Here is a 16567-nt window from a genome sequence, read left to right as displayed (position 1 = left end):
GGAGAGAGAGGCCTGTACTCATTTAATGATGTTACAGATTCAGGTGAAGATGGTCTAGACTCTACAAACTCGAGCTCAAGGAAGGTATAACCATCTTCTGAAGTTACCGATTCTGGTGTCAAGGTTCTGAATTTCCTAAAAAACTGTTCAATTGAGTCTCTGAATTCACTATCAGCCAAAAAGGAATCAGGAGAATCCGGTCTGTGTTCAGGAATCAGTTCATCGAGATATAATTCACAGTATTCAACGTCTGACGTTATCGACTGAGGTGACGAAGACCTATCGCCAGGGAGTTCGACATAATTATCACAACATTGATGTATGAACTGGGGAATAGGAGAGTCTGGAGAGAGAGGCCTATGCTCATCATGTGATGCAACAGAGGCTGGTGAGTTTGGCCTTAACTCAGTAGACCAATCATTCAAAAAGGACTGAATCTCTTCTGATGTTATTGACTCTGGTGTGACCGGCCTGTCCAGGACAAGTTCTTTGTCCTTCAGACGCTCCATTATCTCTCGAGCCTGTCTGTCTTTTGCATATTCAAAAACACCTGATTTGTTCAAGTACATTTCACCTAGGTATGCCGGGTCAAATGTATGAGCCATTAGAGTGGAGGGAACTGCCTTATAAACCAGTCTATATTCTAGAGATGATGTATTTCCTTCAGAGAATTCATAAACAGGCTGTGATTCAGAATCCTCCATTTCTGTAGATGGGCTTGTTTCTGCAGCATCTAACTCATCTAGTGATATCATGGGTTCTGCAGAGGACGGCCGTAACTCTGAAAGCCAGTACTGAACAAAAGAATGAGCGTACTCATCTTCAGGTGGCAGAGGACTGGATTTAGTGTGTGTCTCGTCTTCATGTTCATATTCACCTTCTGATATAAATGATTCAGGTGAATCTGCTCTCTCCTCAGCAAACGATTCATCAAGACAGAACTCAGGGAATACAATATCTGATGTTACTGATTCAGGTGAATCTGCTCTGTCCTCAGCAAACGATTCCTCAAGACAAAATCCAAACAATTCAATGGCTGACGTAACAGAACAGAGGGAAGATCTACGCTCTGCAGTCATGACAACATCTTGGATTCTAGGTCCATAGTGGGGAACTGGAGAGTCAGGTGAGAGAGGGCTGTATTCATTCACTGACGCAACAGATTCAGGTGAAGATGGCCTCATGTCAGTAAATAAGTGGTCAAGATAGAAAAGGATTCCATCCATGTCTGAACCGAGTGACTCAGGAGAAAGAGGTCTGTACTCAGGAAGGGACGGCAACTGGGTGAACTCCCATTCAGCTAAGACGGGGGAAGGGGTTCTGATTTCTGTCTCTACTGGCTGGGATATTAGCAAATGAGGTTTATGCAAAGTATCTGTGACTGTCTGGTCAGTGAGGTTAGAGTGTTGTAGTGGGGAGATAGCCTGTTTTGTCACCTCAACTGCTGTGGTTTCAAAGACACTAGGCATGCCAAGGTTGTATTCATGAAATTGAACAGGCCTGAAATCCACACAATGTTCCCTCTGACAGTCAAGAACCTGTCTAACCTTGTATCTTTGTCCTGAATGTTCGAAAACACCAGTCTTACTATCGTAGGTTTCACCTTCATTCGCTGGGTCATACCAATGGGACATTAGTTTGATGGGAACTGCCCTGTAAACTAGTCTATATTCTGGAGACACAGGCCGCACCTCAGAGAGTTCATGTACTGGCTGGGATGAAGATTCATCCGAGTCCAGTGATAGGCCTGTTTGTACAGCTTTAGACACCATGAACTGAGGTATGAAGGCCCAATGGACAGTTTTGATCTTTTCTAAAGAACCTGCATCATCATCCCACTCTGATGTTTTAGGAAAACTACCATCATCCTCATCATCACCGCCCCCTGAACAGATGGAAATAGGTGAATCTGGTCTGTCCTCAGTAAATAATTCCTCAGGGTAAAGTCCTGAGAATTCAACATCTGAGGTGACTGATTCTGGTGATGAACACCTACTTCCAGTGAAAGACAAATAACAATCACCACAATGTGATCTGAAATCAGGAATAGGAGAATCTGGAGAGAGAGGCCTGTACTCATTAAACAACGTTATAGATTCAGGTGAAGATGGTCTAGACTCAGCAAACAAGAGCTCAAGGAAGGTATAACCATCTTCTGAATTTACCGATTCTGGTGACAGGGGTCTAAATTTTATCAAACCTCCTTCAGCTGCTTCTACGAATTCACTCTCTGACACAAAAGATTCTGGAGAATATGGTCTCACTTCATTGACAAACTCCTCAAGATAGAAGCCAGATCCTTCAATGTCTGAAGTTACTGAAACAGGTGATGAAGATCTGCTAAAGAATGACACTGATGACTCAATTATTGTGGGTCTAAATTGTGGGATTGGGGAATCAGGAGATAGAGCTCGATATTCGTCTTTTGATGTAGGAGAATCAGGTGAAGATGGTCTACACTCTGCAACCAAGAGCTCAAGGATGGTATAATCACCTTCTGAAGTTACTGAATCTGGTGACCAGGGTCTGAGTTTCATTAGACCTCTTTCAACTGACTCAACAAATTCACTCTCTGATATAAATGATTCAGGTGAATCAGCTCTGTCTTCAGCAAACAGTTCCTCAAGACAGAACTCAGAGAATTCAATATCTGAAGCTACTGTTTCTGGTGAGGAACATCTACTTCCAGTGAAAGACAAATAACAATCGCAACATTGAGGCATGAAGTGAGGAACTGGAGAGTCAGGAGAGAGGGGCCTGTACTCATCAAATGATGCAACAGACTCTGGAGAGGATGATCTAGACTCGGAAAACAAGAGCTCAAGGAAGGTAGAGTCCCCTTCTGAAGTCATTGATTCAGGTGAGAGTGGTCGATACTCAGATAGGCTACTTTGATCTGTCGCTGTAAATTCACTATCTGAAGGGGAATCTGGTCTGTACAAACCACAATATTCAAGATCTGAAGGTACAGACAAAGGTGATGTAGACCTACACACATCGTACAACAAATAATAATCACAATGTCCAGGTCTGAATTGTGAACCCCTTTCTGAAAAGACTGACACGGGAGGTAAAGTATTGACTTCAGATGTATCTGGGTGTTTCAAATTGTATTCATCTACTTCATCAAGAGAATTAGATGGCTCCTGCTTAACTGGCATCATTACAGTGACTGGTAATAACGACAAACATTTCTCATCACTCAAGTCAAGCTGTATAAATGCTGTTTTAGCTGCAACTGGTAACGCCGTTTTAGCCTCAACAGAGTCTTCTGTTGCCATTGTTGTGGTAGATAACATGTCTGTTTTGGTGTCTCTGTGCACAGATTCAAACTGGACTAAGGCAGGTGAGATTAATTTGTTGATATATGTTTCAGATTGAATAGAGTGAGGGAGAGAATCAGAAACTGGAGAAGCTGATTCATGCAAGATTGGAACAAGTACAGCTTCCAATTGATACAGAAATTCACTATCTGAATATATCGATTCAGGAGAATCTGCTCTGTCCTCAGCAATCAATTCCCCAAGGCTAAATCCAGAGATTTCAATGTCTGAGATGACTGATTGTGGTGACGAAGATCTGCTAAACAATGACACTGACGACTCAATTATTGTGGGTCTAAATTGTGGGATTGGGGAATCAGGAGATAGACCTCGATATTCGACATTTGATGTAGGAGAATCAGGTGAAGATGGTCTAGACTCAGCAACCAAGAGCTCAACGAAGGTATAATCACCTTCTGAAGTTACTGAATCTGGTGACAGGGGTCTGAGTTTCATTAGACCTCTTTCAACTGACTCAACAAATTCACTCTCTGATATAAATGATTCAGGTGAATCAGCTCTGTCTTCAGCAAACAGTTCCTCAAGACAGAACTCAGAGATTTCGATATCTGAAGCTACTGATTCTGGTGATGAACATCTACTTCCAGTGAAAGACAAATAACAATCGCAACATTGAGGCATGAAGTGAGGAACTGGAGAGTCAGGAGACAGGGGCCTGTACTCATCAAATGATGCAACAGACTCTGGAGAGGATGATCTAGACTCGGAAAACAAGAGCTCAAGGAAGGTAAAGTCCCCTTCTGAAGATATTGATTCAGGTGTGAGTGGTCGATACTCAGATAGGCTACTTTGATCTGTCACTGTAAATTCACTATCTGAAGGGGAATCTGGTCTGTACAAACCACGATATTCAAGGTCTGAAGGTACAGACAAAGGTGATGTAGACCTACACACATCGTACAACAAATAATAATCACAATGTCCAGGTCTGAAATGTGTATTAGGTGAGTCAGGAGAAAGCGGTCGATGATCTTCAAATGTTGTTACAGATTTAGGTATCGGAGAAAAACTTCCATTGTACCACAAGTAATAATCACAATGTCCAGGTCTGAATTGTGAACCCCTTTCTGAAAAGACTGACGCAGGAGGTAAAGTATTGACTTCATATTTATCTGGGTGTTTCAACTTGTCTTCATCTACTTCATCAAGAGAATTAGCTGGCTTCTGCTTAACTGGCATCATTACAGTGACTGGTAATAACGACAAACATTTCTCATCACTCAAGTCAAGCTGTATAAATGCTGTTTTAGCTGCAACTGGTAACGTGGTTTTAGCCTCAACAGAGTCTTCTGTTGCCATTGTTGTGGACGATAACATGTCTGTTTTGGTTTCTCTGTGCACAGATTCAAACTGGACTAAGGCAGGTGAGATGAATTTGTTGATATATGTTTCAGATTGAATAGGGTGAGGGAGAGAATCAGAAACTGGCGAAGCTGAGTCATGCAAGACTGGAACAAGTCCTGCTTCCAATTGATCCAGAAATTCAGTGTCTGAATATATCGATTCAGGAGAATCTGCTCTGTCCTCAGCAATCAATTCCTCAAGGCTAAATCCAGAGAATTCAATGTCTGAGGTGACTGATTGTGGTGACGAAGATCTATCTTCTGTGAATAGCAAATAATAATCACAACAATGTGATCTGAAATCAGGAATAGGAGAGTCTGGAGAGAGAGGCCTGTACTCATCAAATGATGTTACAGATTCAGGTGAAGATGGTCTACATTCTGTAAACAAGAACTCAAGGAAGGCATAACCATCTTCTGAATTTACCGATTCTGGTGACAGGGGTCTGATTTTTATCAAACCTCCTTCAGCTGCTTCTACGAATTCACTCTCTGACACAAACGATTCTGGAGAATATGGTCTCACTTCAATGAAAAACTCCTCAAGATAGAAGCCAGATCCTTCAGTGTCTGAAGTTACTGAAATAGGTGACGAAGATCTGCTAAACAATGACACTGACGACTCAATAATTGTGGGTCTAAATTGTGGGATTGGGGAATCAGGAGATAAAGCTCGATCTTCCTCATTTGAAGTAGTAGAATCACATGAAGACGGTCTACACTCTGCAACCAAGAGCTCTAGGAAGGTATAATCACCTTCTGAAGTTACTGAATCTGGTGACCAGGGTCTGAGTTTCATTAGACCTCTTTCAACTGACTCAACAAATTCACTCTCTGATATAAATGATTCAGGTGAATCTGCTCTGTCTTCAGCAAACGGTTCCTCAAGACAGAACTCAGAGAATTCAATATCTGAAGCTACTGATTCTGGTGAGGAGCATCTACTTCCAGTGAAAGACAAATAACAATCCCAACATTGATGCATGAAGGGAGGAACTGGAGAGTCAGGAGAGAGGGGCCTGTACTCATCAAATGATGCAACAGACTCTGGAGAGGATGATCTAGACACGGAAAACAAGAGCTCAAGGAAGGTAGAGTCCCCTTCTGAAGCTATTGATTCAGGTGAGAGTGGTCGATACTCAGATAGGCTACTTTGATCTGTCACTGTAAATTCACTATCTGAAGGGGAATCTGGTCTGTACAAACCACAATATTCAAGATCTGAAGGTACAGACAAAGGTGATGTAGACCTACACACATCGTACAACAAATAATAATCACAATGTCCAGGTCTGAAATGTGTATTAGTTGAGTCAGGAGAAAGAGGTCTATGATCTTCAAATGTTGTTACAGATTCAGGTATCAGAGAAAAACTCCCATTGTATGCCAAAAAATAATCACAATGTCCAGGTCTGAATTGTGAACCCCTTTCTGAAAAGACTGACGCAGGAGGTAAAGTATTGACTTCAGATGTATCTGGGTGTTTCAACTTGTCTTCATCTACCTCATCAAGAGAATTAGCTGGCTTCTGCTTTACTGGCATCATTACAGTGACTGGTAATAACGACAAACATTTCTCATCACTCAAGTCAAGCTGTATAAATGCTGTTTTAGCTGCAACTGGTAACGTGGTTTTAGCCTCAACAGAGTCTTCTGTTGCCATTGTTGTGGACGATAACATGTCTGTTTTGGTGTCTCTGTGCACAGATTCAGACTGGACTAATGGAGGTGAGATGAATTTGTGAATAGATGTTTCAGATAGAACAGAGTGAAGGAGAGAATCAGAAACTAGAGAAGCTGATTCATGCAAGTCTGGAACAAGTTCTTCTTCCAATTGATCCAGAAATTCAGTGTCTGAATATATTGATTCAGGAGAATCTGCTCTGTCCTCAACAATCAATTCCTCAAGGCTAAATCCAGAGAATTCAATGTCTGAGGTGACTGATTGTGGTGACGAAGATCTATCTTCTGTGAAAAGCAAATAATAATCACAACAATCTGATCTGAAATCAGGAATAGGAGAGTCAGGAGAGAGAGGCCTGTACCCATTTAACAATGTTAAAGATTCAGGTGAAGATGGTCTAGAATCTGCAAACAAGAACTCAAAGAAGGTATAACCATCTTCTGAATTTACCGATTCTGGTGACAGGGGTCTGAATTTTATCAAACCTACTTCACCTGCTTCTACGAATTCATTCTCTGACACAAAAGATTCTGGAGAATATGGCCTCTCTTCATTGACAAAATCCCCAAGATAGAAGCCAGATCCTTCAATGTCTGAAGTTACTGAAATAGGTGACGAAGATCTGCAAAACAATGACACTGACGACTCAATTATTGTGGGTCTAAATTGTGGGATTGGGGAATCAGGAGATAGAGCTCGATATTCGTCATTTGAAGTAGAAGAATCAGGTAAAGATGGTCTACACTCTGCAACCAAGAGCTCTAGGAAGGTATAATCACCTTCTGAAGTTACTGAATCTGGTGACCAGGGTCTGAGTTTCATTAGACCTCTTTCAACTGACTCAACAAATTCACTCTCTGATATAAATGATTCAGGTGAATCTGCTCTGTCTTCAGCAAACAGTTCCTCAAGACAGAACTCAGAGAATTCAATATCTGAAGCTACTGATTCTGGTGAGGAACATCTACTTCCAGTGAAAGACAAATAAAAATCGCAACATTGAGGCATGAAGTGAGGAACTGGAGAGTCAGGAGAGAGGGGCCTGTACTCATCAAATGATGCAACAGACTCTGGAGAGGATGATCTAGACTCGGAAAACAAGAGCTCAAGGAAGGAATACCCATCTTCTGAAGTTACTGATTCTGGTGACAGGGGTCTGAATTTCAATTCACCAATTTCTATCGCCGATGAGTATTTTTTCATAGGAACTCCATAATCAAGGAAGTTCGCTCTATACTGTGGAATTTGTAACATCCCCGGATCTGGTGATTCCGATCGGTTTTCAGTTACTGATTCTCCATGACTAGAGTACTCAAATTCTGATGTTACTGATGTTACTGAGGCTGGTGAGGAGGGTCTACTTCTCGACGGACACGTTTTATATTCAGCTAACGGCAAACTAAACTCAGGAAGTGGAGAGTCGGGAGAGAAGGGCCTACAATCATCCAACAACGTATCAGATTTAGGTGAAGGTGGCCTCATGTCAGTTAAGAAATGGTCAAGATAAATAAGGACGCCATCACTGTCTGAACCGAATGACTCAGGAGATCTGAGATCTGTGCTCAGGAAGGGACGACAACTGGATGAACTCCCATTCCATTTCTGTTTCACTATCTGGACTGCCAGATCCCGGTGACGGTGGTCTATGTTTTGCCAAGTCTCTTTCAGCTACTGTATCTACTTCTGACAATATTGAATTAGGAGAATCAGGTCTTTCCACGGCATACAATTCCTCAAGACAGAGCTCAGAATAGTCTAGGTCTGAAGTAAAATATTCAGGTGAAAAGGATCTATCTATTGAATCACACAGTGAACTTTCCTCAAGCACTGAGGGTGTGTGTTGAGGAGCCGGCGAGTTAGGTGAAAGCTGCCTACACTCATCCAACGAAGTAACAGACTCTGGGGAGGATGCTCTACCCTCAGTGAACAACAGATCTGCATAGCCCATCTCTGATGTCACAGCTGACCACGACAGGTGACCAGGTGACCACGACCTATAGACTCCTAGGATCATGATACTATCAGTCTCCGGTAAAGGTGTCTCAGGTGCAGGTGTGTCAGGTACAGGTGTCTCAGGTACAGGTGTGTCAGGTACAGGTGTGTCAGGTACAGGTGTGTCAGGTACAGGTGTGTCAGGTACAGGTGTGTCATACTCAGGTACTGTGGAGTTCGGGGACAGGGTCCTACTCTCAGTCACCAATTCATACAACTCTGGCGATGGGGACCATTTGTCATCAGAAAACACCTCAGACGACACAGGGGATAGGGAGCTCAGAACACTGTCTGAATGGTAAGGAGAGAGGGGACTCCGGATGCTATCTGGGTAGCAAGGAGAGAAGGGACTCCGGATGCTATCGGTGTGGGAAGGAGAGAGGGTACCAAGAGCGCTATCTGCTATCTCTGAATCAGAGGAATCCTTTTTACCCTTGTATATGTCTGAAGGAGAGTATGACGGTTCTCTACTCTCTATAATGTAGGCTTTAACCTCGGATGAAAATCTACACTCATCCGACCCAGGAGAAAGAGGCCTGCTTTCACGGAATGCCCTGGCAGAAACTGGAGACATTACCCTCCGCTCGCGGAGAGGGGAGTCAGGCGAAATTGCCCTGTAGGCGCCAACGGACATTACAGACTCAGGGGATGATAGTCTAGCTACAGTTATGAACCCATCTTCCATGGGTGAGAGACACCGTAGAGAGTCAGGTGACAGGGACTCCATTTCTGAATCAGGAGTCAGAGGTCTGTAGTTAGTGAGATGTGAATACAATGTTGTGTCTTGGTCAGGGGACTGGGGGGTAACTGGCATGAACATGCCGGATGTTTTTGCCCTCACTATGACGTGATCAGGTTCTGGTCGGACAGTGATAAAGCTAGGGTGCCTGTCAGGTGAGTCACGTGTCATCGGAGTGACCTCGCTGGTTGCCGGACTTTGCTTCGGCCGAACAATGCTCTTTTGGACGTTGGTTTGCTCTACCATGCTGTAGTGAGCCATGGCACAACCCTCTCCTGGCTCGTCAATAAACGACAGCTGTGTCTCCACCTGTGATTGGTTCTTTCTGAGAGCTACCAGCTCCAGGCGTTTCTCTGACCGGTCTTCGGACCTGGGGGGATCGGGGACCATCTCAGTGACCTGCAGGACTTCTTCTGAGCCGTACATGGCCCGGTAGAAACGAGCCGTTATCTCTTCTATGTGCTTTTCTGTTCTCTGGTCAGCCTCCTCAGCCACTGTTCTCTGGTCAGCCTCCTCAGCCATGGCCAGACTTGCCGGACCATGGCTACAGTCCTGAGGCGAACAAGCCTGACTACGGTTCTCAGGCGAACACACGTTGCTACAGTCAGACTCAGCTAAATGACTGTGGTCATAGATTTCTGTGCTGGCCTCTCTGGAGAACCTGGCTTTGGTTTTAGGGTTCAGGGTCCTGTCCAGTGGCATCTCCCTAAACCCAACACAGAGTTCTCTGAAGTCTGTCTCTGCCTGCTCAGACTCTGACAGACTCAGACCAAAGTCACTGATCACGATGGGAGACAACATCCTGAGCTGTTCCGGCGACAGCCAGCGCTCACGCTCAACCTCGCCTCGCCCCGGTGGGGACATTTGGTCAACACCAGCTGGCAGAGGCCCAGTTGCGCCCATTTGAGGGTGGAGCAGACCACTGCTAATTCTGCTGCGCTGGCCCTGAGGCTGGTCTCTTGTTTGGTACTGGGGGCCATACACCCGAGACGCTAGTCTCCATGTTTCTGCTCCAATCACGTTCAGAGGGGGACTTACTTGCTCGCTGGCGGTGGTGGACTCTCTTGTTACCGTGTCCTCCAAAGTCCACGGGTTGGGGCTCAGCTCCCTGAAACATGAATGACATGAACACTGGGTTATTATTACATTTACATTTTAGCAGACTCCAAATAGACATACTATATGGCTATATAATATAAGCAACAATTATTACAATCATTATAATTATGATATATTATTATTAATATTATTGTTATTATTATGATCATCTGGAGGAGCTATCAGGTATCGACAATATTACATTCGGATGATCTACCGGAATGACAGATTGATAATGAGTCTCAAACTCTGTAGAATTCTCCTCTCTTACTAAAGCCGACAGTTAAATGAAATATAAAAATATTCTCATCCATCCATGAATCTGATTGGCTCATTCTCTGACTGACATACGTTGTGATCTCCAGGTCCTCCAATAGCCCATGCATGCTCTCCGAGTGGGTGTGGCCCATAGGCTCCGCCCAGGAAGGAATGTCAAGGAGGGAGGCTACTGATAAGTCTTCCTCTGAGACGGCTGGGGGCGGTCTGGGAGAAGAGTCCACCCTCCTCACCAGTCTGAGGCTGTCTACGTCCTCCTGCACTGAGGACAGGGCTACAGACACTGGCAGACAGAGACACAAATAGACAGAGAGACAGAGAGACAGAGAGACAGACAGACAGACAGACAGAGAGACAGACAGAGATACAGACAGACAGACAGACAGACAGACAGACAGACAGACAGACAGACAAAGAGAGAAAGGCAGAAAGAGAGAAAGAGAGAGAGAGAGAATGAGAGAGAATGAGAGAGAGAGAGACAGACAGACACACAGACTCAGGATCAAAACATGGTCAGATTATATCGTCCTCTACCAACATCACTGGCAGAACATTCTAAATTAACCCTTACACTAAATACGAATTACACTGTGACATTTGGGGGAAGTCTATAAAAAAATGTATGGGCCAAATAATAAAGAGGTAATTTAACGATTAAAAGGACCTTTAAATGTGGCAAGAACACAACCAGTCATGATGCTCTCATCTGATCGTCGAACAAATTACTCGTTAGTATCGTGGCAAGGAAACAAATCACTTAGTGGATTTAAAACATCATGTTGGAAACAAACATCATTATGATGGAAAACAGCCCTGATGTTGGAAACAAACATCATTATGATGGAAAACAGCCCTGATGTTGGAAACAAACATCATTATGTTGGAAAACAGCCCTGATGTTGGAAACAAACATCATTATGTTGGAAAACAGCCCTGATGTTGGAAACAAACATCATTATGATGGAAAACAGCCCTGATGTTGGAAACAAACATCATTATGTTGGAAAACAGCCCTGATGTTGGAAAACAGCCCTGATGTTGGAAACAAACATCATTATGTTGGAAAACAGCCCTGATGTTGGAAAACAGCCCTGATGTTGGAAACAAACATCATTATGTTGGAAAACAGCCCTGATGTTGGAAAACAGCCCTGATGCTGGAAAACAGCCCTGATGTTGGAAACAAACATCATTATGTTGGAAAACAGCCCTGATGTTGGAAAACAGCCCTGATGTTGGAAAACAGCCCTGATGCTGGAAAACAGCCCTGATGTTGGAAACAAACATCATTATGTTGGAAAACAGCCCTGATGTTGGAAACAAACATCATTATGTTGGAAAACAGCCCTGATGTTGGAAACAAACATCATTATGATGGAAAACAGCCCTGATGTTGGAAACAAACATCATTATGTTGGGAAACAGCCCTGATGTTGGAAACAAACATCATTATGTTGGAAAACAGCCCTGATGTTGGAAAACAGCCCTGATGTTGGAAAACAGCCCTGATGCTGGAAAACAGCCCTGATGTTGGAAACAAACATCATTATGTTGGAAAACAGCCCTGATGTTGGAAACAAACATCATTATGTTGGAAAACAGCCCTGATGTTGGAAACAAACATCATTATATTGGAAAACAGCCCTGATGTTGGAAACAAACATCATTATGTTGGGAAACAGCCCTGATGTTGGAAACAAACATCATTATGTTGGAAAACAGCCCTGATGTTGGAAACAAACATCATTATGATGGAAAACAGCCCTGATATTGGAAACAGCCCTGATGTTGGAAAACAGCTCTGATGTTGGAAAACAGCCCTGATGTTGGAAAACAGCTCTGATGTTGGAAAACAGCCCTGATGTTGGGAAACAGCCCTGATGTTGGAAACAAACATCATTATGTTGGAAAACAGCCCTGATGTTGGAAACAAACATCATTATGTTGGAAAACAGCCCTGATGTTGGAAAACAGTCCTTATGCTGGAAAACAGCCCTGATGTTGGAAACAAACATCATTATGTTGTGTGCTATAGCTTGGAAAATAAATACATGTGACTCTGCACGACATCATATTGATGTTTGTTTCCAACTGACTGACTGACTGAGCTACCATAATACCCATGGCCTGTCCAGAACCAACCCCTAGCCCCTACTGTCCAGAACCAACCCCTAGCCCCTACTGTCCAGAACCAACCCCTAGCCCCTACTGTCCAGAACCAACCCCTAGTCCCTACTATCCAGAAACAACCCCTAGTCCCTACTGTCCAGAACCAACCCCTAGTCCCAACCGCCCAGAAACAACCCCTAGTCCCTACTGCCCAGAGACTAGACACTGAGAGAGACTGATGACAGTGACTGACTGACTGAGCTACCATAATACCCATGGCCTGTCCAGAACCAACCCCTAGTCCCTACTATCCAGAAACAACCCCTAGTCCCTACTGCCCAGAAACAACCCCTAGTCCCTACTGCCCAGAAACTACCCCTAGTCCCTACTGCCCAGAACCAACCCCTAGTCCCTACTGCCCAGAAACAACCCCTAGTCCCTACTGCCCAGAACCAACCCCTAGTCCCTACTGCCCAGAAACAACCCCTAGTCCCTACTGCCCAGAAACAACCCCTAGTCCCAACCGCCCAGAAACAACCCCTAGTCCCAACTGCCCAGAAACAACCCCTAGTCCCTACTGCCCAGAAACAACCCCTAGTCCCAACCACCCAGAAACAACCCCTAGTCCCTACTATCCAGAAACAACCCCTAGTCCCTACTGTCCAGAACCAACCCCTAGTCCCTACTGCCCAGAACCAACCCCTTGTCCCAACCACCCAGAAACAACCCCTAGTCCCTACTGCCCAGAAACAACCCCTAGTCCCTACTGCCCAGAAACTAGACACTGAGAGAGACTGATGACAGTGACTGACTGACTGAGCTACCATAATACCCATGGCCTGTCCAGAACCAACCCCTAGTCCCTACTATCCAGAACCAACCCCTAGTCCCTACTGCCCAGAAACAACCCCTAGTCCCTACTGCCCAGAAACAACCCCTAGTCCCTACTGCCCAGAAACAACCCCTAGTCCCTACTGCCCAGAAACAACCCCTAGTCCCTACTATCCAGAAACAACCCCTAGTCCCTACTGCCCAGAAACTAGACACTGAGAGAGACTGATGACAGTGACTGACTGACTGAGCTACCATAATACCCATGGCCTGTCCAGAACCAACCATTAGTCCCTACTATCCAGAAACAACCCCTAGTCCCTACTATCCAGAACCAACCCCTAGTCCCTACTGTCCAGAGACTAGACACTGAGAGAGACTGATGACAGTGACTGACTGACTGAGCTACCATAATACCCATGGCCTGTCCAGAACCAACCCCTAGTCCCTACTATCCAGAAACAACCCCTAGTCCCTACTGCCCAGAAACAACCCCTAGTCCCTACTATCCAGAACCAACCCCTAGTCCCTACTATCCAGAAACAACCCCTAGTCCCTACTATCCAGAACCAACCCCTAGTCCCTACTATCCAGAACCAACCCCTAGTCCCTACTATCCAGAACCAACCCCTAGTCCCTACTGCCCAGAAACAACCCCTAGTCCCTACTGTCCAGAGACTAGACACTGAGAGGGACTGATGACTGTGACTGACTGACTGAGCTACCATAATACCCATGGCCTGTCCAGAACCAACCCCTAGTCCCAACCACCCAGAAACAACCCCTAGTCCCTACTATCCAGAAACAACCCCTAGTCCCTACTGTCCAGAACCAACCCCTAGTCCCTACTGCCCAGAACCAACCCCTAGTCCCAACCACCCAGAAACAACCCCTAGTCCCTACTGCCCAGAAACAACCCCTAGTCCCTACTTTCCAGAAACAACCCCTAGTCCCTACTGCCCAGAAACTAGACACTGAGAGAGACTGATGACAGTGACTGACTGACTGAGCTACCATAATACCCATGGCCTGTCCAGAACCAACCCCTAGTCCCTACTATCCAGAACCAACCCCTAGTCCCTACTGCCCAGAAACAACCCCTAGTCCCTACTGCCCAGAAACAACCCCTAGTCCCTACTGCCCAGAAACAACCCCTAGTCCCTACTGCCCAGAAACAACCCCTAGTCCCTACTATCCAGAAACAACCCCTAGTCCCTACTGCCCAGAAACTAGACACTGAGAGAGACTGATGACAGTGACTGACTGAGCTACCATAATACCCATGGCCTGTCCAGAACCAACCCCTAGTCCCTACTATCCAGAAACAACCCCTAGTCCCTACTATCCAGAACCAACCTCTAGTCCCTACTGTCCAGAGACTAGACACTGAGAGAGACTGATGACAGTGACTGACTGAGCTACCATAATACCCATGGCCTGTCCAGAACCAACCCCTAGTCCCTACTATCCAGAAACAACCCCTAGTCCCTACTGCCCAGAAACAACCCCTAGTCCCTACTATCCAGAACCAACCCCTAGTCCCTACTATCCAGAAACAACCCCTAGTCCCTACTATCCAGAACCAACCCCTAGTCCCTACTATCCAGAACCAACCCCTAGTCCCTACTATCCAGAACCAACCCCTAGTCCCTACTGTCCAGAGACTAGACACTGAGAGGGACTGATGACTGTGACTGACTGACTGAGCTACCATAATACCCATGGCCTGTCCAGAACCAGCCCCTACTCCCTACTGCCCAGAAACAACCCCTAGTCCCTACTGTCCAGAACCAACCCCTAGTCCCTACTGCCCAGAACCAACCCCTAGTCCCAACCACCCAGAAACAACCCCTAGTCCCTACTATCCAGAACCAACCCCTAGTCCCTACTGCCCAGAAACAACCCCTAGTCCCTACTGTCCAGAGACTAGACACTGAGAGGGACTGATGACTGTGACTGACTGACTGAGCTACCATAATACCCATGGCCTGTCCAGAACCAACCCCTAGTCCCAACCACCCAGAAACAACCCCTAGTCCCTACTATCCAGAAACAACCCCTAGTCCCTACTGTCCAGAACCAACCCCTAGTCCCTACTGCCCAGAACCAACCCCTAGTCCCAACCACCCAGAAACAACCCCTAGTCCCTACTGCCCAGAAACAACCCCTAGTCCCTACTTTCCAGAAACAACCCCTAGTCCCTACTGCCCAGAAACTAGACACTGAGAGAGACTGATGACAGTGACTGACTGACTGAGCTACCATAATACCCATGGCCTGTCCAGAACCAACCCCTAGTCCCTACTATCCAGAACCAACCCCTAGTCCCTACTGCCCAGAAACAACCCCTAGTCCCTACTGCCCAGAAACAATCCCTAGTCCCTACTGCCCAGAAACAACCCCTAGTCCCTACTGCCCAGAAACAACCCCTAGTCCCTACTATCCAGAAACAACCCCTAGTCCCTACTGCCCAGAAACTAGACACTGAGAGAGACTGATGACAGTGACTGACTGACTGAGCTACCATAATACCCATGGCCTGTCCAGAACCAACCCCTAGTCCCTACTATCCAGAAACAACCCCTAGTCCCTACTATCCAGAACCAACCTCTAGTCCCTACTGTCCAGAGACTAGACACTGAGAGAGACTGATGCCAGTGACTGACTGAGCTACCATAATACCCATGGCCTGTCCAGAACCAACCCCTAGTCCCTACTATCCAGAAACAACCCCTAGTCCCTACTGCCCAGAAACAACCCCTAGTCCCTACTATCCAGAACCAACCCCTAGTCCCTACTATCCAGAAACAACCCCTAGTCCCTACTATCCAGAACCAACCCCTAGTCCCTACTATCCAGAACCAACCCCTAGTCCCTACTATCCAGAACCAACCCCTAGTCCCTACTGCCCAGAAACAACCCCTAGTCCCTACTGTCCAGAGACTAGACACTGAGAGGGACTGATGACTGTGACTGACTGACTGAGCTACCATAATACCCATGGCCTGTCCAGAACCAGCCCCTACTCCCTACTATCCAGAAACAACCCCTAGTCCCTACTATCCAGAACCAACCCCTAGTCCCTACTATCCAGAACCAACCCCTAGTCCCTACTATCCAGAACCAACCCCTAGTCCCTACTGTCCAGAGAC

General features: G+C 45.7%; 1 protein-coding gene across 1 annotated transcript in view; it reads right to left on the bottom strand.

The window, feature by feature from the left end:
- LOC135535775 (ankyrin-2-like) overlaps positions 1-16567 on the bottom strand; it is a 183003-nt gene that overhangs the window by 19860 nt on the left and 146576 nt on the right. Inside the window, 2 exon segments of the mRNA XM_064962208.1 lie at positions 9267-10210; positions 10552-10759. Of these exon segments, the coding sequence (XP_064818280.1) occupies positions 9267-10210; positions 10552-10759 (1152 nt within the window).

This window comes from Oncorhynchus masou, unplaced genomic scaffold (assembly GCF_036934945.1).
Source record: "Oncorhynchus masou masou isolate Uvic2021 unplaced genomic scaffold, UVic_Omas_1.1 unplaced_scaffold_514, whole genome shotgun sequence".
NCBI classification, from domain to species: Eukaryota; Metazoa; Chordata; class Actinopteri; order Salmoniformes; family Salmonidae; genus Oncorhynchus; species Oncorhynchus masou.
Note: the sequence above shows the minus strand (reverse complement) of the source record. Positions and strands in the feature narration are given on the sequence as shown.